The sequence below is a fragment of the Schistocerca gregaria genome, chromosome X (assembly GCF_023897955.1).
Source record: "Schistocerca gregaria isolate iqSchGreg1 chromosome X, iqSchGreg1.2, whole genome shotgun sequence".
Taxonomy (NCBI): Eukaryota; Metazoa; Arthropoda; class Insecta; order Orthoptera; family Acrididae; genus Schistocerca; species Schistocerca gregaria.
The window spans coordinates 562,108,311-562,126,740 of NC_064931.1; the positions used below are offsets into that span (position 1 = coordinate 562,108,311).

General features: G+C 38.5%; 1 protein-coding gene across 1 annotated transcript in view; it reads right to left on the reverse strand.

Annotated features, from left to right (window-relative positions):
• Positions 1-14,256: 14,256 nt before the first annotated feature.
• LOC126299060 (complex I assembly factor ACAD9, mitochondrial-like) overlaps positions 14,257-18,430 on the reverse strand; it is a 104,815-nt gene continuing 100,641 nt past the window's right edge. Inside the window, exons 8-10 of the mRNA XM_049990730.1 lie at positions 18,100-18,266; positions 16,677-16,883; positions 14,257-14,558 (exon numbers count right to left, since the gene is read on the reverse strand). Coding sequence (XP_049846687.1) covers positions 14,385-14,558; positions 16,677-16,883; positions 18,100-18,266 — 548 coding nt within the window. The 3' untranslated portion in view covers positions 14,257-14,384. The remainder of the gene's footprint in view (positions 14,559-16,676; positions 16,884-18,099; positions 18,267-18,430) is intronic.

Genomic DNA, 18,430 nt, shown 5'->3' on the forward strand with positions numbered 1-18,430 from the left:
TTCATTTTATGACCACTTCCACCATCATTTTTAAAATGCCTTTATAACGAAGAACTTAATAAAAACTTCACCTTCGATGTGTCCTCCCCACAAAATTTTTAAACTCACGATCAATAAATGTCGGATTAATTTCCACTGTACCCGATCTAGCATAATGACCATTCTAATAAGATTTGCTGCACTTATGCGTGAACATCAATGGCGTGCATCAAAACAATATGTTTACCACACTTACTCATTTTGATCTTCTCAATAAACGTTTGTATGCCTTTTTTCCTTCGCTATGTGACTGCTTAATTCCTAAAATTTTAGATCCTGGAACGCATCTCTTCAACCATACAAACACCCCCCCCCCCCCCCAATCCTCCCGAGGCTTTAAAATAAAAAAATCGATTTTTTTCAAACTTGTGAAAAAATTTACAATGGAAAATCATTTTTTACATAATATTTTCTGAAATTTTGATTTTTAAAATAATTTCTTATAATCAAAGCAATAAAACTGCAAGATTTCATATAAACAACAGACGTTAACGTAAACTGCGATAGTTTTCCCAGTAGGCTTAGTCAGTTGAAGTGTTAACAGCGTTACCTGTACATTAGGTGTGCTCCATACCTAGCTTTTCCATCCCTTCGTCTGAGTATGCAAACAGTGCTTAAGTAGATTCCCTAGATACCAGAAGAGGTGAACCATCAACAAAATGAGTGATGATACATAAACGGCTGTGTATTCTCCGGAACATTTTTTGTTACATATAGTTGTCCTGTCTTGTTACTTAAACATAAACAGAATGGTATCTATAGCAAAATTTAAATTCTCAATATTTGATTCAGGTTTTATTCGAAAACTGTTGATTAGAACCTTAAACAGAGAGATGTAGTAAAAATTAAAAAAAAAAACATTTATCATATAGTGTTAAAAAACAATTCCAAACAAAAAATAATTAAAAAAGATAAAATTTAAAAAACGCAAAACAAAAGCATAAAATATCGCTTCAAAACTTCGTCGAGTTTTTTATGTTATTCATAAACAACTTTCGTACTTTACATAGACTTTTTTTTAAATTTGCGCATGTAAAATGTACTTGCGTCACAAGTAATTAAATTGGTTACATAAGATCGCAAAAGTCACGTGATAAACTAATTTTTATTACTTACAAAATACAATTTTGTAAGGAAATAAAACACACAAGTGACTAACGCTGAAAGACGTGCGGTTCTAATCGTGTGCAAAGGAAACGAACAAAAAACAAAGAGAAGTCGTTGGCTCTGTGGCCGAGCGGTTCTAGGCGCTTCAGTCCTGAACCGCGCTGCTGCTACGGTCGCAGGTTCGATTCCTGCCTCGGGAATGGATGTGTGCGATGTCCTTAGGTTAGTTAGGTTTAATTAGTTCTAAGTCTAGAGGACTGATGACGTCAGATGTTAAGTCTCATAGTGCTTAGAGCCATCTGAAGTCGTAGGAACACGTTTGCTCTCTTATCCAGTCATATTTTCTTTATCTGCCAATCCTGCCGGTACTGCAATCCTACAATTTACTACGTCATTTATGTACGTTACCACAACTACTGAACCATAGTTATGGTGGACCGTAACTCTACTCCCTAGTTCTACTCGACACAAACAGTCGGTAGTCTTCACGACTCTGACGTCATGTTTTTAATTGCTGCCAGCTGCAACAATGAAGAGTCAAAATAACCGCGTTGTTGCTTCTCTGTTAACGTTTGTTCAGTATTAATCCTAAAAAAATAAAAAAATCGTTAACTGTTGTTAACTTATATCAACAATATACTTTTAAAAGAGGTGCTGATGCGGAAGTAAAGTGAAGAACCCGAAATTGTCTTACCACACTCAGCACTACAAACGCATTTTCAGTAACATGTACTACTAAGCCGGGAGTACCTTCGACTATCACAAAAAAATTTAAAAATGCGAATTTCGTGACTTTCTCTCACAATATACTTTTTAAAGAGAGGTTCTGAACCTGAAAATATTGACTATGACACTCATTGTGAAAACTGACATCTAGTAGTAAGACTTAAAACTTTTGGGTTAAATTTAACTGAAAAATTTAAAACATTTATGGAATCTGGTAGAAGAATACATTAAAAAGAATATTTTTTCACAGTTTTAAAATATATACAGTAAAAGACTAGATTCCAATACTTTCAAAAGGCGGGCATACAGTACATTACTGTCCCCCCACCCCCACCCTTTGGTACTGCAAGGGTTAATTAATGCCAGATTTAGTAGTGATCAGCAAAAGACTCGAAGGAAAGGACACGTTTTCACAGTGGAGCAACAAAATCCAGAGAATGATTGTACTGATAAATAAAACAACAAGGGTAAATATTGCAAACAGCCACTGAATGGGTACCCAAAAATTGACTTTAATCAACCATAAGATTTCCACAAAACTAGTAAATTTTGATGTTTACTAAACCACTGGGTTTTCTGACACCTTTTTGGCTTATTGAAAACATTTCTGTGCTCTATAACTTTTGTTCTAGAAATTTTTTCATCAAATTGGTGAATTTCCAGACACTGCACTTTTATTACAATGAAACAATTTTTTATCAAAATGTGAGAAACAAGCATTTTCTGATGTTTCATGAAAATAACATTGTTTCATGAAAGCACATTATAGATACATTATCATTCAAATGTTGTGCTTATTTGTAGTAGTGAGGATGAAATTAATTCTGTTGTAATACAACTATCCAGTTGATTTTTAAAGAGCAGGGACCTCATACAGAACACAAACAGCATGATGACTTCCAACTTCTGGCGACAAGTAGAGATCAGCAAAAGGGGATGAAACTACCAAAAAAACTTTTACAAGCTATAGTTGAAATCAGTTGGTCTATGTGTCGGAAAGGGCTGGAAAACTTGGTGCAGTAGCCACCCTTTGCCAACCTTAGCCCTCTAACATTATTATAACAAATCAAAAAGTTTCTGATCGAAGACTACTAACCCCTTGCATACATGTCAGTGTTCATTTTGGGTCTTCTGTGATTGCCCAGCTGACACTAGGCGAATGCCAGGATGGTTCCTTGCAAAGGCCCAGCAGCTTTCTTCTCCTCCAGTAATACAAAATCTGAGCAAAGCTCTGTCTCTAATAACTTTAGCTATCGAAGATACATACAACACTAAACTTACCAGTACTTCCTTGCTTCTACCCTAGCATATGGTCAATGCGCCTATGAAGTGGAAACTTTATACATGTAGTTGGGATTTAACAAGATGGAAACTTTTTGCATGTACTTCTGTTCTCTTCATGTTGGTCATTGTCCTGCTTCCCCTGCTCACCAACTACTTATTTGTTAATTTTTTCAATTACAAAAATCTTTTAATGCCTAGATCTCATTTGCGTAAGGAAACTGAATGACATCTACCTACTTTCAATTGCAAGTAACAACCATCTTCACACCATGATCATATTAAATGGAGATTGAACACAAACTGGATGTACCAGTAATAACCATCATGCAGTGACATGAATTCGTAAAGAAAGCAATATCAATAAGAGATTTGGTGCTATCAGCAACAACAAAACTAAGGCTGCCTGCACACCATAATAGTATGAGACTCAGATTGAGCAAACTGATTATATCAGCACAAATCACATGAATTATTAACTTCCAATTGTATGACTTGCAAGTTCACCAAAAAAACTTCATACGATTGCAAGCTAATGAATGATGTGATTTTCAATGGTACAAACAGTTTGTTCAACCTGAGTCCAATATGAGGCTCAGTTTTGTTATTACTGTTAGCACTAAATTTCTTATTCATGTTGTTTTCTATACAAATTCTTCACACTGCATGAATATTTTTACTGGTACATCCAGTTTGTGATAAACCAGCATTTAATATGATCATGATCTGAAGATGGTCGCATATTTTAATTTCATGCATGCATGTCCAGAAGAACATTGCATCAAACTTTACTGACACTGTCAAATACAGGCACTGTACTAATGTATTTCGTGCCAAAGGCAAGCAAGGCAATTTGGAGAGAAACTAAATAAGCCTCTGCCCATCTGGGATTCACGTAACTGTGTGAGCACTGGGGGTAGCTGGCACTGGCACATATGGAAGTGTATGTCAAGCCTGTTCAGATAGCCAAAGCCGTTAAGGTGACTGTTTGCGTAATGCAGGTTAAGTCCAGGTCCAGCACAAATTTCCATTTGTTTCAAGTAAATTAAATATCTGTGGTTGTGCAATATTTGCAGTTTGTGAACACATTTCATGTGTGAGTACTGCTATAAATCATTAGCAGCATTTGTTCCTGCATGTATGTCCGTAGGAACATTGTATCAAACTTTACAAACACTTTCAAATACAAGCAATACCCAAATGTGTTCCCCAAAGAGATTATGTAAAAAATTGGATGTGGTTTGCTCACAAGTCTCTCAACATCTTAAAGCTACTATTACTGGAAGGACATTGTAGCATTGATATCAACTCGATGTGTTCTTTCACAATGCCAAAAGATGTGTCCACATAATTTTTCCTACACCAACTATCAGAGGTGGACAATGTTGTTCTGTTGTGGAAAGAAAACAGATTGACTTAGTGGTTCCTTGTACACAGTTCTTACTCTGTCAAAGAATCCTCACCATCAAACATCATTGGAGACATATGCCATGGCATTAAGCTTCTCAAGTCTGCTTTTTTGCCTGCAGATTTCCCTCTATTTGAGACAGTGGATGGAGTTAAGATGAAGAAATGTTCCCTGGTTTCATTTTTTTTTGGCCTGAATTCGTGAGCTTAGTGTCAATGTGCACTGCTGGTTTGGCAGCCTTAGCAATTACAACCGTAATGGTACCTTTACAGGAATTGTTCCTGGTGTAAATAGATGTACTAACATCTACACAGGGCCTTTGCATTTTTGGATTGAGAACATTCAAGTTCGTGTAGCCTTCAAAGCCTATCTTGCCTCCATGTAAGATAACAGTTGCACTACTCAAATCTGTTGAATCTGTTATTCTTCATGTAGACTGGGAATTCCTTACACCATATTGGATGTTTTCATGAAAAGTTAATGGAAGAAAGCAATGAAGTGCACAATGTGCCTGGATCATGAGCATCCAGGTCATATTTACCACATGTTGGCTTTCTCTTTGATGCAAGTGGTGTCTACATATCTTTGACACTGAAAACAGAGCATTGGATTCAGGCTGTCCGGACAAACTATTATTAGATGTGTGAACCAATCTTTTGTGTTAATTAATTGGTTGTAATGTGTGTCCCATATCCATATTTTATGTATTGAGTTGGGTTGTTTGGGGGAAGAAACCAAACAGCGAGGTCATCGGTCTCATCGGATTAGGGAAGGAAGTCAGCCGTGCCCTTTCTAAGGAACCATCCTGGCATTTGCCTGGAGCGATTTAGGGAAATCACGGAAAACCTAAATCAGGATGGCCGGACGCGGGATTGATTTTATGTATTCATGCAATGAGTGTGATTTAAAAGTCAGTATTAAGACAAATTTCCCCAAATTTGCTGTTTATTCACGTCATGATGTTATTCATCTGCCACTCATTATTTGCTACTTTCTTTAAGTTTTTGAGATCTAAATTTTTAATTTTTACCACTTTGACACAGTTGATTGTGTGGTACATTTAAAAAACAATATGATATTCCTCATCTTTTTAATCCCAGAAGTTTGGGTATTTGGCTGTATTAGCAACATACCATAATGTAACTTTTAATTGATTATATATTTACAGCAATTCCTTCCTTACCCTTTTGTAGATAAAAATGGGACATATCTTGAATGAACACACTTATGCTTCATCAAAAGTAATTACTAGTTATACACTGGCATTGCTTTGATACAACTACTTAGTTTCAAAGACTTTTCAGAAGGACTGTCTGCTTGAGGCCTCCTTGTAAAGTGGTAGTTAGAGCCCTGCTCTAGTCCACCCATGTTGAGAGCCTTTCCACTCTCACAAAATGCTAGTGTTATAAAAGTCAACTGAGACAAAGACCCACATGCGTGAACAAGCCTAATACAACTGTGGTGTCACAGAGACTGCCCACTAATGAATTTCCCAAACTCTTAAGGTTGAAGCGTTAAATAATGTACAGGGATTCGTATCATGACTTGGACTGTTAAGACAATATCTCTGTTGTTCATGAGACACAATATTTGATCATGGCACTTTGTAGTCACTGAAACATATCCAAAGATTATGGTAATAGCATCTGGTGGCACTAGCAGCTACCAGCTCAGGAACCATGAGTTTGCCAAACTTTATCTTGATCTCTGAAGACTGATCTCCATAAGGTGCTCATCATTTAGCACCACTTCAGAAAATGTGTAGCTTATGGAATGACATGGCAGGGTGGCCACCCTACTGACTGATTTAATTTTCCTGATTGTTCCATGAGTTTTCCAGAGCATAATTATATTTTTCTCAAATAGTCTTTTAGGGTGGAAGCTGAATGGGCTTGGTGGTTTTACGTGTTAATGCATAAATGAAAATATTTAACATATGCAAATTGACATTTCATTCTAGTACCAAATGGCAAAGTGAATTGAAATACACTGGATGAAGCACAACATATCAGACAAGAAATATGCCAGATATGAAGAGCACACATTTTTAATTGATCCCTAAAATAAGATTAAATTAGCTATGTGACCACCAAAAATTTTGATAGAAACAGAAACTAACAACGTGCCAATTTAAGTTTAACTAATGACCTCCTACTTAACCTTCCGCCGGGTGTGATTTTGAAACTCACACAAGCACGTGTGTGCAGCACTGACTGCTGCCTCCAGAAAATCGGCTTTTCCACTCATGTAGCAGCCCTGTTTTTTATGTGAGGTAGGCAAAACCATTAGAAACAAATCATGATATCAAACTGAATAATGCTTTCTTTCAATGTAAACTAGAAATCGTTCCTCAATAAATTATAAAATATCAAACGCAAGTAACTAAATTGAAAATATATTTAGTTATTGGTGGTAACATAACCATTTGAAAGAAAGAACGTACACCTTTTGAATACAGCCAATTTCACAAGACTACAAATCAAACCTATGATAAAATATAACCAGAATTTGACAGCCAAAATAGTATGTAGCTGCTTACACTGAGAACATTATCAGAATAAACAACGTTGACCAAGAGTACAGTAACTGAATAGACCACTACCGGTCTGAACATAATTCGTAAGTTCATAAGGTTCCCTTTCGAAAACAGAGATAAATAGAAAGCATTAGAATACAAGATTTTCAAACATATCACAATCTTTACACAATGAAATATGTCGTGAGTGTTTCTTACAAACAAATTGCTTTCCATTATTACATGTGATAATTTATTAAAAACAAAGATTCCAAGACTTACCAAGCGGGAAAGCGCCGGCAGACAGGCACATGAACAAAACACACAAACACACACACAGAATTACGAGCTTTCGCAACTGGCAGTTGCTTCGTCAGGAAAGAGGGAAGGAGAGGGAAAAATGAAAGGATGTGGGTTTTAAGGGAGAGGGTAAGGAGTCATTCCAATCCCGAGAGCGGAAAGACTTCCCCAGGGGAAAAAAAGGACAGGTGTACACTCGCGCACACACACACACACACACACACACACACACACACACACACACACACACATATCCATTCGCACATACACAGACACAAGCAGACATATTTAATGGCAAAGAGTAAGGGCAGAGATGTCAGTCGAGGCGGAAGTACAGAGGCAAAGAAGTTGTTGAAAGACAGGTGAGGTATGAGCGGCGGCAACTTGAAATTAGCGGAGGTTGAGGCCTGGCGGATATCGAGAAGAGAGGATATACTGAAGGGCGAGTTCCCATCTCCGGAGTTAGGATAGGTTGGTGTTGGTGGGAAGTATCCAGATAACTCGGACGGTGTAACACTGTGCCAAGATGTGCTGGCCGTGCATCAAGGCATGTTTAGCCACAGGGTGATCCTCATTACCAACAAACACTGTCTGCCTGTGTCCATTCATGCGAATGGACAGTTTGTTGCTGGTCATTCCCACGTAGAAAGCGTCACAGTGCAGGCAGGTCAGTTGGTAAATTACGTGGGTGCTTTCACATGTGGCTCTCCCTTTGATCGTGTACACCTTCCGGGTTACAGGACTGGAGTAGGTGGTGGTGGGAGGGTGCATAGGACCAGAGCCACTTCCTCACCCCCTCAAACCCAGAACCTCTCACAGAAGAACCCCAAAAGTGCCCCACTTGTGACAGAATACTTCCCGGGACTGGATCAGACCTTGAATGTGGCTCTCCAGCAGGGATACGACTTCCTAAAATCCTGCACCGAAATGAGATCCATCTTTCATGAAATCCTCCCCACTCACCGAGAGTGTCTTTCCGCCGTCCACCTAACCTTCGTAACCTCTTGGTTCATCCCTATGAAATCCCCAAACCACCTTCCCTACCCTCTGGCTCCTACCCTTGCAACCGCCCCCGGTGTAAAACCTGTCCTATGCACCCTCCCACCACCACCTACTCCAGTCCTGTAACCCGGAAGGTGTACACGATCAAAGGGACAGCCACATGTGAAAGCACCCACGTAATTTACCAACTGACCTGCCTGCACTGTGACACTTTCTATGTGGGAATGACCAGCAACAAACTGTCCATTCGCATGAATGGACACAGGCAGACAGTGTTTGTTGGTAATGAGGATCACCCTGTGGCTAAACATGCCTTGATGCACGGCCAGCACATCTTGGCACAGTGTTACACCGTCCGAGTTATCTGGATACTTCCCACCAACACCAACCTATCCGAACTCCAGAGATGGGAACTCGCCCTTCAGTATATCCTCTCTTCTCGATATCCGCCAGGCCTCAACCTCCGCTAATTTCAAGTTGCCGCCGCTCATACCTCACCTGTCTTTCAACAACTTCTTTGCCTCTGTACTTCCGCCTCGACTGACATCTCTGCCCTTACTCTTTGCCATTAAATATGTCTGCTTGTGTCTGTGTATGTGCGAATGGATATGTGTGTGTGTGTGTGTGTGTGTGTGTGTGTGTGTGTGTGTGTGTGTGCGCGAGTGTACACCTGTCCTTTTTTTCCCCTAAGGGAAGTCTTTCCGCTCCCGGGATTGGAATGACTCCTTACCCTCTCCCTTAAAACCCACATCCTTTCATTTTTCCCTCTCCTTCCCTCTTTCCTGACGAAGCAACTGCCAGTTGCGAAAGCTCGTAATTCTGTGTGTGTGTTTGTGTGTTTTGTTCATGTGCCTGTCTGCCGGCGCTTTCCCGCTTGGTAAGTCTTGGAATCTTTGTTTTTAATATATTTTTCCCATGTGGAAGTTTCTTTCTATTTTATTTACATGTGATAATTGTATGATTGCACTTTTTTCCTCCACATAGAGGACATAGCCAGTTTCTTTTTGCAGCATCTGGGGCTGCAATTGGTTGGGGTGGCTCACAGTATTTTACAAGAAACAGTTGGATATCTTTTGGAAGTGTTCACATCTGAGCCCTTATTTTCATATGAGGCTTTAAAAGTTTGAGTGCTAATTCACTGAAAACGTGTGACAGTGTATTGGGGATTCGGGGTTATTATGGAGAAACAAGAGGCCATCTTGTTTGCTGTGCAGTCGAGTAAGTATTTTATCGGCTTTATTGACGCCTCCCTTGGTGGAATTATAATCAGTGTTGATAATTTCTTTAGCCATCATTTCATCAGTAACTTTGCAGTCATGCATAGTCAATAGGAGGAGTACATATTTCCTTCACTTGGTCGGGATTGAAACAAGTGTTTTATAGTACTGAAACACATGAAGACACGAACCGATTTCCTGTGATTTTGAGATAAATTCAGGGGGAATCTCTCTCTTATTGGCTTTGTGGGCACCAATGACAGTCAATCCTTTCTCAAGAAGGATATCAGCTAATGGCACACAAGTGTAGTAGCTGTCCATCATAATGTTCCTGTTGGAATGTTGAATATCTTGAAAAAGTCTTTGAACTATATTGGTTGGTTTATTTGAAACATCCCTAGGGCATGCCTCTGCTTTCCACAGTACATCTCGAAATTTGATGTATAACATGTTTTACTGTCACATGTTGCATAATATTTCAGTCCATATTTGGCCGGTTTGCTAGGTACATATCGGACAAAACCACATCTACCTCTAAATGTGAACAGCATCTCGTCGATTGTTGTGAATTCACCATGACTGTAATTATTCCTACAGCTGGCCAAAAATCTGTCATAAAACTGCAGATGGCTATGAGCCTGTCAGCCTTTTCTCTCTCCTCTCTTTTACACAGATAATCAAACCTCATTGATCGAAGCAATAACAGGAAGTGCCTGTAACTGCATGTCACCTTTGTGATCACCATACCTGTTCCATCACCTTTCCAGATTCCCATGCTTCATTCCAACAAGGAATAAGAACCGAAATTACCCATAATCTCATCCTGTGTAGTGTCCTTACAGTCCCGATCTCTGGAGTATTTTCCTTTGTCCCTTTTGTTAGCAATAAAAGTTTTGGTACAGTCTACAATTGTATCAATAATGTCAAGGCCTATAAATTTGAGAAATGCATCAATGGGCTTAAGAGTATCCCTGAAAATCCGCTTTGCGCTGGGAAAAATCTTGATAATATTCTTCGCTGGTACTCTTGAAGCAGCTTTCACTGGGGGTTTGGTGCACGAAATAGTTTCTTTGTCTTTTCTGATGTAAAAAAAGAAATCCTCACCAGTATCATCAATCTCCATCTCATCTGCTTCCTCTTCAGAAACCTCTGAACTGCTGTCATGCACATTTAATTCCACGACCTCCTCTTCATCCTCAATATCTGAGCTGTCTATGTCTTCTTCACTATTCTGTGTCCTTCTTGAACCTGCCTCTTCTTGTCAGCGTCCAACTACTCAACAAGTTGCCTGATCTTCTCATCTGAAGTGTCATGTTTTGCCCTAGGTACAACATACGACAGTGAAAACTAATAGACATAGATAGGTAAATATAAATAGTAGGTGCAATCATCATAGGATAGGTAGGTAGTCTATATACATATCTGTATTACACTGCTGATATGAATGTAACAATATATGGATAGATGAAATAGCTAACACATCATATCATAAAATATTGTATGAAAAACTTTGATCTACATACATACATCTACTAAATGATTCATGGTAAAAATGTTGTACAACAATAAAAAACAATGATAGCCAAAGCCTCTCACAAAACAATAACCCCTCACCAATATTCAAAAAGCAAATTTATGTACGTGAATGGGCACACACAGCACAGAGTGCTGCCATAGTGGAGTACTCGCATTCGACCTTGGCTGTTGACTGCTAAAAGGAAGCAAACTGACAACTGGTGCATGGATTGTTTGACAGTGTAGTTGACTGCAGGTACTGTACGTCGCTAGATGATTCAAACACCTTCACTAACACTTATCACATACACATCAATGTGGCAGCATGGAGTGCTGCCATGCGCCCGCCTGAGGGTAAAAAAAAAAACTCGAGCAAAATACAATTTAATGTAACTGTGGGACAAATGCCTTCCTTCACATGATGTCAACTTGCTGCAAGGCTCACATGTATAGAATATTTTCATCTGCCACTCGACAAAACCTACCTTAGTGAGCTGTGTAATGTGAACTGTTTCTCACACTGACCACTCTTAGTGCATTTCAAACATTTTAGCATCTTTTACATAAGGTCTGTACGACATTACAGGAGCACACAATTTTTAAAGCTATGAACTAAAATTCCACAAATATGTGACAAATCCCTGATTTTTCCTGGATCTTCACAATTCCCTGATATTTTCTGGTTTCCATGTTGAGTGGCCACCCTGCATGGACAGGGAAACAAACACTCACCCCACACACATAGATATGCATTACGAATAGTCATCTGTCGTATGTTGACCATTGTTATGCTGCATAGCTAGCATCCTTGTAGTATTATCAGTTGGTATATACCGTACTTATTAATGAACTTGTATCCATCTCATCACTCAACCTTCCGAAGCTATACTCAACATTTGTTATTTTGTATGTCGAGACTACGCTCTAAATACTAAAGCTGTTGCAGCTGTTGAGAACCTGTAGGTGTAACTGTTCACAAAATTATAGCTTTCTACTGTAATTAGTCCTTTATCAAACACACACAAAAAATTTCACCCTCCAAATAGTATAGGTGTCGAGTCATCAACAGTCACATAAACAAGACTGAAAACTTTATGTGCCTGTTGAAAACTCAAGATCTCTACTATTCAATGAGTTGTTACCTGTACTTCTAAATTATTTACATTCGGCCACAACTTTTTGTTGTATTCATCATGACTTTATGATGCCCAACATCACAAAAAGCAACTAAACATCCGGCAACAGATATTTAATTGTTGAGCAAGATGGTTGGCCCACACACTTAACAACTTTATGTAAACATAGGGCTCTAAAACACACGAGATGGGGAACACAAAATAAATCAAAGAACATACATTTATTAAGTTTATGTAGAAAGTAATAATCAGTTTTGAGCATTGACAAATGCACAGCTCAGTATTCGAAAAAGTCCAACATGCTGAGTAGCCTAACACTTTGAAGATAACTATATCATCTAAGAATGTTTAGCAGAACTGCTATTTTTGACAGTACTCTCTTCGGTCTCTCACTAATGACCTCACTAAACAGTTGATGTTGAACAGTCTGGAGAATACTCCTAAGTAGTGGCTTGCTGCCCAGTGGAACTGTGGGCACACAGACTAACTTTGTGCAAACTGTGCTGGAGTTAACTGCTATGTGAATTGCAACTGTGAAGAGAACTCCTGTGAACTGATTGAAAGTGGCCATCATATCACTATTTATCCTGTGATTGGCAGAATAATCTAGCATTCATAAAGAGGAGAATAGTGCCACACATTAATGACCCCTGTGACAGCTAATAACACTATCTGCAGATGAATTTGACAGTCTTACAGCAGAAGCGGAAGTCAGTCCCTTATTGTGAGTACCATCTACACAACAAAAGATTGGAAGTTAAGGTGGTACCATGACTGGAGTGCCTGGATGGTGGTGCCCTGCAGTGCAATATCACTGTGTAGCAGTGACTAATGAGCACACAGAACTTTCCATACCATATCAATTTTATCCTCTATCACTTACAATTGCTCCCTGTCTACAGATTAACTAGTATCTCTGGTCACACTACAGTATTTTACACTGATTTGTCATTAAATTAGTGGATAGAATTTTGCAGTGTATTCCACATTTCTGACATTACTCTATTTTCAGGATTGAAAAATGCCATCCATGCCTCACCTGTTGTCACAATCTATGAAAAGAAAATCCCATTCATGTTATCACATGTCAGCATAGCCTAGCAAGATACTACGTGCACAGTGATGTGGTCGTTTGTCAGCATTCGTGGCACCCATCTGGAGGAGACTTTTTGCATTTTCTGGCCTAGATGCAAAATTGTATTACACAGCTCACAGAAATGTCAACTTTGGAGATGATGTGTTCCACTCTCCTCCGGCTATCCTCCAAAACAACTTTCTTCACTTGCTCAATCATGTCATCAGACCAGCTGGTGTGAGGCCAAGATGTCTCTTTTTTGTTGCCACATGATGTTCCGCCTTCTCTGAACTGTTGCACTCACGAATACACATTAGGCACATCCATGACACCACCAAGACATGTCTCACTCAACTGGCAATGAATTTGGTTCGTATCACACCATGCAAATAGAGAGAAAGAATTAGTGCATACTGTTCTTGTAACATTCTACTGTGCTGCTATCTCTGTCGCACATTCACAAGTGCATGTGTATTTTAAAGTGAGCCCTATGTTTCTATCTGTTTCCAATCCTGGATGGGGGGAGGATGTACCTCATAGTATGCCAGTTTTTTTCAATCCTGCCAGATGAGTACAATGTGTGTAACAAAAGGCTGCATTTTCGATTAATCCTGAGCTTTTCTCCAGAAATTAAGAATGTTTTAGATTTTGAATGACATTATTGTGTATATGCCACACAACTTTTCTCCATATCGCTTGAGTTGTTGTAGAACTGCCAAATCTATCACTCCAGTTCCTCAAATTAAAATAGCTAATATGGAAATTTATGTGACTAATGTTTGTCAAAAAGAATCTAGAACATTTATCATAGAATTTATAATGGGACTGTGATGACTCATGTGGTATATGTCAACAATGGAATACTTACAGGTTGGTATAGATACTTTACCTAAAAAATTTAATGGTGTTATAGAATCTCAAATAAAACTATGGTATCAACTTTAATTGTATAACAATATATTTACTGAGTTTCACAGTGATGTCAGGCACAAAACAATATCAAGTTTCAGCAATTATAAAAAGAAAAAAATATTTAAAAGTCCAAACACCAAGAAAAATTAGACTAAAAATTTCGTGTCAATGGATGTACAGGAAAATATCCTTTATTTTCAAAAATTTTTTCTGCAACCTTGGAATAATTAGAGTCATTTGTTGCTACTGGCCCAAGTTCAATTTCTTTGACAGCAGACTTGACTCTCAACAGCGCATCCTTGCAGAATGTTCCTGCAATCAGCACCTAAAAATAAACCAAGATATATTGGACCTGCATTCATTTACCTCTAACCACTTTTCTTAAATAATGTATCTGTCTGAAATTTTATTTAAAAATCAACAATACTGTATTCTTGCAAATAGTTTGTGATTATAATTAAAGTTCCAGTTTCAATGCACTGCAAGTAAAGAGCTGCTGCTCATAATGTCAAATTTGAATGGAATATTACCAAAGAAGGGAGAAACAAAAATTTTCCTATTACTTGGCACTGTGAGTGTCATAAGGTAAATGGGTTCAGCTACAAATGACAGATGACTGACAATAAGACAGCTGGGGTCGAGCTGCACATTAATCCAACTGTACTGTGCATGACAGCACAAGTTTTGGATTCAACAGTTGTGGCATTGTTTGTTAAGTATGCCCATCCACCATGGCAAGCTCATACTACAGCAGATGGGAAAAATCTGTTTTTAATTGTCCTTAGGCCTACATAAAAATCTCAGTAAAATTGGTTTTTAATTGTTTTGTGACTGGCGCAAGAAATGTTCAATATGCTGCCCTCTGCTTTCTGCCACAAGTTGAAATCGAGGAACAGCTTGTTCCACAATAGATTGAAGTGTATCAGGAATCAAATACATAATATCTTGTGCAATGCATGCCTTCAATTCAGCTACATTTGCAGTCGGAGCACTGAACATGGCATCTTTCAAATAACCCACAGGCAGAAGTCTGGATTAAGATCAGGTGATATAGATGGCCAGTCTGTAGTGCAATGATGACTGATAATTTAACCATTTCTGAAATGCTTCTGCAGCATCTGCTTCACTGGCTATGCAATGTGCAGAGGAGTGCCATCTTGTGTGAAAATGATCAAACCCACACATCCATACTGTTGAAGGGTTGTAATGATATTAGTGTACAAAAGACTCTCATAGCATTTACCAATGGTGACAAATGACGCTACAGATCGCAGAACCCGCAGGACCTATGTCTTCAAAAGAATATGGCCCTGTGATAAATGATGCCATCAACCTGCACCAGACATTTACCTTCGCAGAATGTAGTGTTACCAGTTGATGCGTGAGGGATTTTCCATTGCCTATACTCTGCAATTCTGTTAATTAACACATCCTTGGAGATAAACATTCTGTCGATAGAATTTTCCATGGCCATCTATTGTCCACTTCCATGCGAGCAAGAAATTCTGTAGCAAATGTTTGACTTACTGGCACATCAGCATGAAGCAATACCTGGACATGGGTAACTTTGTATGGATAGCAATGCTGGATGTTTCGTACAATTTTATGCACCGTGCTCACAGGCGTGTCTGAAGTTCAGGCAATTCCCCATGCAATGCTTGCTTGTACACCACCTCTCAACCCTTCCGGCAATCCTGTGACAACTTTTACTGAAGTCAGATCAATTTTTTCCTCCCTCTGCCACACTGCACTTCAAAAGTACCTGTCTTTTCAAATTTCAAAATCATTTTCTCCAGACCCTTGGAAGACATTGGGCCAATGCTCGTTTTCATACTAGAGTGTCTGGAACTTCTGCAGAGCTACTGGCACGCAGCCACCATTCTTGTAAAACAGCTTTACCAGCTGCATGTGTTCCTGTATTGAGTCAGTCATGCCAAGTATCTCAGGGGCAAACTGAGGAACAGTTGTGTAACCTGCCTTTTATTTTGCATGTTCTGTAACTTACAGCACAATCCAGTGGTAAAATTTTTGTTATTTTTTTTCTTTCCATAACATTTCCCACTTCATCAATAATATTCCATTCAAATTTGACATCATTCTAAAACTGGTTTTTCTTTTTTTTAAGCATTTTGAAACTCAAACTTTAATTATATTATTTACACAAAGAAATTGCATGATAAACATTGACTTTGAGGTGCATTCTATGAATGTAAGTACATGCAAATGCTGTATAGACGCTTTACTATTATGAAGAATATTTAAAAAGAACGGAACCAGAACACAGATATACCACCAACAATGAAAGGCATTACTAGGCCTACAGTAGCAAGTGCTGAAGAGTTACAGATAGCAAACAGTTTGAGAACAGTATGCAGTAAAATACACTGGCATTTCTGTAACACAAATAAGAATTTTAGAAGAACATCGTATAGTCCAATCTTACCTCACTTTCTGCATGCTGCAGACCAATACAATAAGAGCGTGATGCCCTCCCCAGTACAGCTGTCATGGCAAATACATCAATAACAATATCAGCTATTCTACGGAGTTCCATTTGATGATCAACTATCTTCTGACCATGCCGGGACAAAACAACTTCAACAGCATATGGCAACCGAAGAACACAGTACTCCAACATCTGTGCTGGCACCTAAAATAAACAATTAAATCATATGGTTTGAAGATTTTCTGCAATTAGAAGATATGCTATTTAGATTAAACTGTTTTTCTGTGTAGCTTTCCATAGATCTATAATAAAGAGCTGTCACACAAAACTGGAGCTAACTGTCTTCCCAATAATGAGAATGAATATGTACACCTTTATTAGAAAATCTGTTATTCTGTCAAAAATTTTCATTGTGGGACCACGTTGACATTGTGAGACTGTGGCTGCGTGAAAATACACCCACATTAATAGTAGCTGGCTGCTGTTTTCACTTTACTGGAAGAAGCTGTACAATTGCAAATTACTTGACGATTCCCTGAAGCTGTATTTTGACTTCCATCCATACACACACTAAATATGTAAAGAGACCAATGTCCACAAACCAGTCCCATTTGCACAGAGTCCTTTGAAGTAGTTATCATGTTGCATTCTTGACGAACGTAGTAACATGCCTTCTGAATTCCAGCAGTGTTACTGAGAATGGATGGATATAAACTTTCTCCTTGACAAAACCTTAGAAATAGGAATATTTAAATATCAGGCAGTTGGTGTGGCCATATTGAGCAAGTGATGGTTGTGACTAATGTATGACCAATCCATTAATAGGGCACATGTCACAAACATTCATATGCTACTACGATGAGGTCCTGTCTTGTTATAGATTGGACTTCTGTTCCTCTTTCACAACTCAGAGAAATGTCCTATGACCATCCTCTACACGAAGAACACTGTGAGATGACAAAAAGAGAAATATGTCACTTAGTTATTCTTAATGATGCATCCAGGCACACACATCTATTTCAACAATGCCCATAAAATTCTCACAATATGCCTTCCATGTTGTGGGATAATTAGGCCATGAGGGATTATTATAACAATACAATACTTTTTTTTGGAGAATTATATTTGTAGTGAAAAATATAATGCATCACAAGAAAGTGATAAAAGAATGTCAAATTAGACACCAGTTTCATGTAATTCACAAAGAACAAAGGTGATTGTTGGAGTTGGTACTATAAAATCACACACTGGATTTTCAGGTCCCTGCACCACATTCATAGTAACCCAAACCTTTATTCAGAAATTCACACTAAAATAATTGTTTTGCTGCCTCATATTTATTACAGGATACACTTGGCTTATAAAACAAGACATAAGATAATGAGCACATTTGTTTCACTACTTCTGATAGCACATGTACCTGCAGGGAAGGATGAAGATAACCCTCCAAACCCAAGATCAATTTTGGGTCATCCATTTGCTGACGTCTTCTTTCCCATAATTTTGACAAAACAAAACCAGGGTTCATTGCTGGGTTTCTAATTTTCCTTACAGTTTCACTTAACTGGACGCCTGCATGCTGAAGTCCTATGAACAAAACAAACTTTCAGGTGTGCAAATTAACTTTATAAGCATCTAAACATTATTTAAAATATTAGATATACGGAATGTAACAAAAAGCTATGGCGAAACTTTCAGGAAAAATTCCTCACATACAGAGGAACACTTTATTTCCATGTTAGAATCCGGTT